This window comes from Magallana gigas, chromosome 4 (assembly GCF_963853765.1).
Source record: "Magallana gigas chromosome 4, xbMagGiga1.1, whole genome shotgun sequence".
Lineage (NCBI taxonomy): Eukaryota > Metazoa > Mollusca > Bivalvia > Ostreida > Ostreidae > Magallana > Magallana gigas.
Window position 1 is genome coordinate 56,500,642 of NC_088856.1, and position 8,254 is coordinate 56,508,895.

Genomic DNA, 8,254 nt, shown 5'->3' on the forward strand with positions numbered 1-8,254 from the left:
CATTATATTCATCGGGACTAAAATTGCAAAAAAACTTCCTAAAATACATGGATACCATAAAAAAATATCTTTTTGTTTTATTTCATGTTTATTTTAATGATGAAGTAAACTTTGTGGCTGAGGATCGGAGTACCATAGATAAAACGGTTTAGTGAAATCTACTAATCTCCTGTATGAATGTTTAACCTGCTTTAAAACATTTCACATGTTCATCATTAGACAATAATTCATTCACTAGAAAATTTGCGAAAAGTGTATGGGCATTTGCATCCAAGAATATACGAGTGTCCTGCTATTTAAATGAAGCCTTTGATATAAGTAAAAATGGATTGTTTGGGGTATACTAGAGAAGTTGTTTTTCTTAAATGCCCAAATAAAGAGATAACTAACAATGCCGTGGTGTAAAGTTCCAGTTAGTCTGATATCTCATAGTCATTTTTTTTCTCTTTTTGTAATTTTTAAATAAAATTTTGTCATTGAAGTTTAGATTAAAGTTATCCACGTCCTTCTAGGCCTTGACGTCATGCTGTTTGTACCCGGGGGTCACCTGAAAGTTTCAATTGACAAGCACATATTTTTTTTTAATATATTATTCCATGTCACGTGCAATTGAAAAGTTACATCCTAAATGTAGCCATCGGCAAAATTGTATCATAACTAGCCCCATTAACATCAACACTTGTGTTGTAACTGTATATGGGACTTCTCACGTTAGGCTACACATGAACTGATTCAGCACACAAACCGTCATTTTCCTGCACTATTGCCACCTGTGGGTAAGTAGACTCTCCAATAAACTTTATTCTAGTTCTGATTAACTTTTTTATACAAACATGTACTCTGAATGATGATTTTTTATTATCTTCTGATTAACTTTATTTCATATACTGATCTACTTTCATCAATCACTTAATAAACTTATTTCCATGTTTTTATAAGTTGTATCCACAACCGAAAGGTTTCATCTAAATCTGAAAAGTTTTATTCCGCTTTCTTAGGTCAAGATCTAGTAAATGAAAGATGCCTATATGTTTATGAAATTCAAGATATAAATTGTTTTAATGATGCAGGGTGTACTGGGACTTAAAGTTTTGGTAACCACAATGAAAAATCATGTTTCATGTCTATGAAACTTTCATTGCTATCAAAATTACTTACTGAGCTTCAGTGACCTAAGTAATTTGCACGTGTCGGAACTTCGTATTTGTAAATCCATGTTTTAACTTGCTCACGTGTACGACAATCAACACTTAACTGGGATATTCTGAGCTAAAACATCTGTAAGTCTCCAAAACAATTAATTTACACATCCAAAATATTTTGACACGTATTTTCAGAACATGGATTTTTATGCGTTGGAGTTTTAAACAATTCGTTTGATACGTTTTTCCAAATGAAAGTTACCGTGAAGACATTACGGACACACCCGCCCACAAAAAGTCCGGGTGTCTCGAATCAGACATAACTGGCAAAACTCAGTCCGACGATATCATAAATGTAACGTATTTGTTTCTATTTGATCTCTACAGTCTAAATAAATTGTTAAAATGTTAGCCCATGCAATTGAGTAATTTAATTTCAATAGCACGTTATCTTTAGAAAGGCAATAGAGCCGTGCAGAACTAGTATTAATCCATCACTGATGATCAGCATATGCAAAAGAAGACTTTAATATCCCAATCATTGTTATATCATTGCATCAACCAAAACAATTAAACGACAAATATTTAACACACGTGTGTTGTGAGCGTTTGTGGTCATTATGTACATGTACACACGTGATTCGCTATACCCCGAAGTAAAGGGGGTTACGATGTTTATAAATATACGGTGGGTCAATTTTTGTCAATTATTATTATAATACTTAAAAGACTTTTCACCACATCCTACACTTCGAACAGGAAAACGAGTGCATCAGTTAAATCTCAAACTATTTTATTAATGTACAACATTTTTTATTTGGTAATGCTTCTTACATTGCATCGAAATACGTCAAACTTCCTAAAACACGAAACGCGTTGGTTGATTCGAATTATTGAAAATGACTGAATTGGGATTCATGTGGTCAATTACAAAACAATCTTAATGGTCAACATTTTTGTAGGGGACGAAGAAGGAAGTTATCGCGCTTTGATGTCGATAAAAGTTACCTACGTTGATATTATTCCGCCCAGGAAATAGAAGAAACTAAGACTGAGGAAAAACTGGGACAGTCATCGAATTTTCATATTTGACCCAGGGTTACACAAAAGGGTCAGGTAAATGCTGCACTAATTGCCAATTAAAAAAAAAACATTTGAATCCCCCCGCCCCCTTTCCCCCAACCCCCCTCTGGGATTATTTTTAAAAAAAATCCAAATAGAAAAATATATATTATATGAAATTCTAATACCGATACATTTAAATGCTGTTTATCACATGGTCTTATTACATGTAGAAGAATGCAATCAAGATATTAGAAGGATTTTATTGATTTAAGGGATTAAATTCTTTCCTGCGGGATACCTGATTATGTCAAGTAAGTGCACCGAGAATCGGTTCAGATGGGTGCAAGTTATTTTTAATATCTATAATTATTAATGTTAATTTTACCGATAATTATCAAGGACCGTGATTTCAAAGACAACATGGTGTCGCATTAATCCTAAGCGGAATAACTCCCACACGATGCCATGCACATACATTCATTTCATACACAGCACAAGGGACGGAGTCGCAATATTAATACAAATCAGGCATCAAATGTACAAAGTTGCACACGTTCTAGCCTGTAGTCGTTAAGCTCAGGTATCAATACCACTTCTTACGTAGTAACTTATATCGACGCGAGGAAAACGTGTAGATTTACATGGGAAATCGCAGGTATACGAGGAAGTGATGTCCTGTTGTTGCGTCACCATGTCTCAGCCCGCAGTCAATGTATAAGTACAGGCCACGCCTTTTGATAGTTTTTTTTCAAATCTATTTTTTCCTCATTTTAAATGAATGAGTTGTTTATTGTATAGTTGAATTATTGATTTTAACGATTTTGCTATTTTTTTTATTATGAAAGTTATAATCAACACTCCTTTGTTTTGTTACTGCCATGGCAAACTAAATACACGAAGACTGTGACTGGATATCAGTCAGTGTGAGACACGCGAGATTTAAAACAAGACCAGTTTCATTTATTTCTACAACAAAGGGCTACAATTTCCGAGATGAAGCTTAATGGAACCTAACCATCAGTGTTTCTAACTGACATTATCACATCGGTGTTAATATAACAGGGCATTACATTTGTATCACACCAGTGTTTATATAACTGACATTACATTTGTTTCATACCATGCAGTGTTTATAACTGACAGTTTCACATCGGTGTTTACATAACTGAACATTTCATTATTACAATGGGTGTTTCATTATTAAACAATTATGATCAGGCCTGACGAATTTTTCTCTTTATAAACATATAAATGTTAGTAGGGGGCAGGGAGAGACGAGTAGGCTGAAGGCTCAAATAAAGTTTTTAACATTTAATGATTTGTAGTTTAGAATGGCACAGGTTTGTATGGTTTTAGGAAAATTTACATTGTAAAAACATTAAAAAACTTAATGAAGAAACAACTGTAAGAAACATCAAAATAAACACAAATCCAGTAAACTGTCTAGGTACATATACGGTATCTATTTATGGCATAATAAAGCAAAATGTAACGAAAAAAAATATTTATTTAAGCTGAGAGAGTTTAAAAAATTAATAATATCGGACCCTTGGCGACCAAGAAAACTAAAACTTCGGGAAATGCCAGATATTTAATTTCTTATCATATCTAAGCTTCTCTGTGACCCAAAAATACATGTACTTGAAATCCCTGTCCAAACTATATTCAAACTATATCTAAACATGTAAACAAAATTAGTTCCTTATTTCTATGGGCCGAAAAGAAAGAATAAAACGTGGAGAAATTGGTACCATATGCTTTGAAATTAAGGTCAACGCTTTGAAAGCATTATGCATGTAAAAATTAATTCAGTCTATCAATGATTTTAAATCACCTCTTGAATACTTTTTAAAAAAGATATTAAGAGAAAAAGGAACCAATTATAACCCCTTAGAACTCTATGTTAATCCTAACACCCCTGGCTAGTTTGCTATTTTACTTGAAGTCTTATCCTTGGTCACATTTGAAAGTTTTTTCGAGGACAAACAAAATACTATTAGAAATGAATAGGGTCAAAAGGCGTTTATAGGTCAAAATTGAGCTTGTTTAGAACTTACAGCGATCCGCAGCAAATACGTCTAATATCCAAAAATACCCCCCACCTCCTATTTCAACCCCTTTTATTTCAAATTCCTTTACTTTCTGCAGTATTTCTCCATTCCACATTTTATTTAAACAGTGCTTAATTTACTTCAAAATAATCATTATTTCAGCAATCAATTCAGTCAATCGCCTTTAGCCTTACCTTATTTTCTGCTCAGCTTAATCGTATGGTATCGTATAGGCATTAGTTGGCACATTTTAAGTTATCTTAATTGCAGTGTGACAATTGCTTTAAGACCACTTCACAATTAGCGAACGAGCAGAAGCGACCAAGTATTCTTGCGACCGACAGGTTTGGATTGTAAACTACTGTAAACGTATTATATTTGGCGTGTACGATATCTGGCAGAAATTAGTTTCTGAACAAGTAGGCGTAGATCTGAATTAGCATATTCCTAAATGTGACTATTTGTTCTATGGAACGAATGCGCTCGCGAGTCAGATCAGAGGGGATAGATATATAAACCGGCCGTTACCGACGCTCTTTGGTAGACATAGTTAAATGCGAGAGAAGTTCTAATCATGGTCAATTGTGGTCTGAATCTGGGAAGCTTAATATATATATATATATATATATCTATATCTATATCTATATCTATATATATATATACTCGTGGCAATACATGACAAATAAAAGGTGTTAAACTTTTATTGAAAGTAAAACGCTGCAAAATAGCACGAAACACGTTGGGTAACGCGTATCTTGGTCACATATCACGCGCAAAGAAAGCTGCAATTCGTTTAACGATCATTAAAAGTCGTGCATCACTCTTGCAAATACACATAACGTTGTATGGCGTTCGTGCTAATGTTTCTGCGATATTGCCTTGCGACAATTTTGATTGCATTCGATCGCGTCTGAATAATATGTGCATTTCCACTATTTTGAGGAGACTTGATGCGACCACTGAAACGCACGCAACGTAAACGAGACATCATGCAACGCATGCAAGAGCTCTCTTGAAGCTGTAACATTCTAACTACAAAGTGGTGTAAAGTGTTCGTGTGCCAATTAACGGCTTTAAAGAATAAAACTTTTTTAGTTTGGAAATTATGAACACAGTAAAAGAAATATTTCTGAAATGAAATGCGTGCCTCTGTATCTTTGTTTGCCTGACTTTCCGCCTGTTTTACCTCCTTCTGTTCAATCTTCCAGTTATTCAAAAAAGAAAACAAATAACTTTAAATATTACGAATCTGGCACTTGGTTACTGTTTTTATTTAGTCTTTGAAATTTGTTTATTTTTTAAAAGGAACATTTTTCAAGCCTCAAAATATACCATGATTACTAGCTTATAGATTTGATTTTTCAGACTGCCTCTTACGATGGTCTTAAAAGTCTTCATGCTTCTGATGGTTTGTCTTAATGTAGGTAAGTAGAGGGACCTAACTGATTCATTCTGCGGTCTATTCCAACTACAATAGTCTGTCCCAAGATATTTTTGTCGTATTTTCTGACAATATTCATTACATGATATGAAAGAATTCACGAAATGCCCGCGAAAGAGATGGAGGTACCTGGATATCATGTCGAAAAATTGTGCGAGGTATTCCTAATGACTTCCGAACGGAGAAAATTTGATGTAAACATTCTCCATTATAAATCTCCGTAAGAAATTGGTTTTCGCTTCGTGAATTTTTCTGAGTAAAAAATGATAAATTTTCAATGAGGATATCTAGAAAATGTTCCCTTTAATCAACTTCAATCGCACTTTTCTCACAGGTATGTGTATTTTTAATTAAAATCATCCTAATGTGGGGTATATACATGTATATCTTTGGACAGACTATAGTTTAAACGGAAATGTCGCACCGCGGAATGTAGAGAGTTTGCATTAGAATATCTTCTGGTTCAAAATTGAAGCGTGGAGATCAAAGGTTAAAGTAATGACGTCACATCCTACCTAATTAGCATGCCGAGGATATGGCTCAGTTAATAACAATTATCTTTAATTTTCAGGACTTCCGATCGTTAGGGCAGGTTTTGGGGGATCCCCATGTGCCATTCCCGCGATTGGAAGCCCCGGGGCCACCACTGTGTGTACCGCCGACACCAATGGCTTCTGTCTGATAGACCACCTCACTGTCACAGCACCAGTCCCCGTCCCCGTCACCTCAATCACGTACGATGGTGTCTGTATCTGTTACTACGGATTCAGTGGGCCCAGCTGCTCTACAATGGGTATGAGGTTTCTTCTCCTTTATTACGGTCTTATGTTTCCATTAATGGAAGACCTTATTCATGTATTTAGTTAAAATATATATAAAAAGGGAAAAAGAGAGGGGAAGAGAGAAATAGGCAGAAATGGAGAGACAAAAACACAATAAAAAACGTAATGAGAGAGAGAGAGAGAGAGAGAGAGAGAGAGAGAGAGAGAGAGAGAGAGAGAGGGGGGGTCAAAGAAGAAAAAGTTTAAACCCTGACCCATACCGGTATTTGTATTTTTTAGCTTCAAGTCCATCAACCTCTAACGTACCCACTCTGGTCGCTGCAGCAACGTTAGCTGGCGCAGGCGCATACTTTTTGGGTCAGTTGAGAACGGGAGAAATTCCTTTAGGAGGATGAGGATTTGGTTCCACAAAGAGGACATTTATTTGATACATGAGCAATTTGTTTCCTATCAGAATAAAAGAAGATTCTATAGAATATAAATTCCGATAGGATTTTTTAAAAAATCCAACAGTGTTTCAAAATCCGAGAGGAAATCTTAATTTCCTATAGTAAAACTACCTGTCTGATTCATATTCCGGTTGAAAACACTTTAAATTGTTATAGGAATTTCAGAAAACTTTTTCCATACACTATTACTGGTTTTTTTTTACTGTTATAAGAGGACAGAGTTTCAATAACTTTCCGTTACCATTTCTGACCCTTATGTCGGCGATTAACTATATATGATGGGGGGGGGGGGCAAAAATGGATAATGAATTATTTGTGAATAATGCGACCATTATATTACAGGTAACTGTACGGATTTGTGACAGTGAGTGTTTAGTGTTTACTTGACTAAAATGCTGTTTGTAGACTTTATCTAAATAAAGATGGTTTTCTTTATCTAAATAAAGAGGTGTTTGAGGAAAGGACCTCCCCCCTCCCTGATTTATATCCCCGAGGTAGTTAACTCCTTTCTTATATAAACCCCTTTAAAGTCCTGCACACAACATGTTTTTATGTCAGATATTTGAAAATTAACTGAAAATAAGCGATTTATTTAAAACTACTCCAACCTGCAAATAATACGGGCTTCTTTTTATATGCGGGAGGGGGTGATTTACATTTAATTAATCGTTTATTTTCCGCGTTTATTTTCATGTATTGAGATATTTTTATTAATTGAACATGTTGTTCACATAAAAAGTATTTATATTAAAAAAAGTCAACAACCCAGTGAGTTTCAATCAGCACGGGGGGGGGGGGGGGGTCCTGTCCTCAAGCTCCTGAGAGGTTTAAGTTCCTGAATGTTTCTTTTTATTTATAATTATATGTATTAGAAGGCTTTTTCTCTGTTTTTATCTTAAATTAGAACTTAACGATACATATTTCGGTCGATAAGTTGTAAAATGGTTTAAAGTAAACTACCTTAAACCAATTTTATTGTCTAAAATTAATGAGTATTGAATTCATGGCTAATAATTCATTTTTTTCAATAAGTTGTAGATAAAAACAGTCTTTTGATCTTTGAAAAGACATCGAATTGTAAAAAATTCAAACATAACGGCAGTCGAATTGATACGTTTTTGACGTTGGTTTAACAGTGACGTAGGTAACACTCTTTATACGAAATTAATTTTTTTTGGCCAATCAGAAATCGCGTTACAAGCAGAATTAAATTTTTGATTAAGAAATAAACAACAAGTTACATTCCACTTATTTTTTGCATGAAAACAATTACAGTAAAGTGTGTTGAAAGTTACGGCAGAAATTACGCCTAAACACACAGGGT

At 34.5% G+C, this 8,254-nt stretch overlaps 1 protein-coding gene across 3 annotated transcripts; it reads left to right on the forward strand.

Annotated features, from left to right (window-relative positions):
* The first annotated feature begins 642 nt into the window (after positions 1-642).
* Positions 643-7,699, forward strand: LOC105323840 (uncharacterized). 3 transcript variants are annotated; one of them, XM_066083179.1, is made up of 5 exons: positions 647-776; positions 2,105-2,258; positions 5,624-5,682; positions 6,271-6,492; positions 6,761-7,699. In XM_066083179.1, exons 3-5 carry the CDS (start codon positions 5,637-5,639, stop codon positions 6,874-6,876), a joined length of 384 nt encoding a protein of 127 aa, XP_065939251.1. In that variant the 5' UTR covers positions 647-776; positions 2,105-2,258; positions 5,624-5,636; the 3' UTR covers positions 6,877-7,699. The 3 variants fall into 3 exon arrangements, with proteins under 3 accessions (XP_065939249.1, XP_065939251.1, XP_065939252.1); XM_066083180.1 differs by having other exon boundaries at positions 2,105-2,253; XM_066083177.1 differs by lacking the exon at positions 2,105-2,258 and having other exon boundaries at positions 643-776; positions 6,761-7,697.
* Positions 7,700-8,254: the final 555 nt, after the last annotated feature.

Excerpts from the sequence above, each read along its gene's own strand:
- LOC105323840 (XM_066083177.1), top strand. The coding sequence starts at position 5,637 with ATGGTCTTAAAAGTCTTCATGCTTCTGATGGTTTGTCTTAATGTAG. Across the intron at positions 5,683-6,270 it reads GATGGTTTGTCTTAATGTAG|GACTTCCGATCGTTAGGGCA; the intron begins GTAAGTAGAGGG and ends TTTAATTTTCAG. Across the intron at positions 6,493-6,760 it reads GCCCAGCTGCTCTACAATGG|CTTCAAGTCCATCAACCTCT; the intron begins GTATGAGGTTTC and ends TGTATTTTTTAG.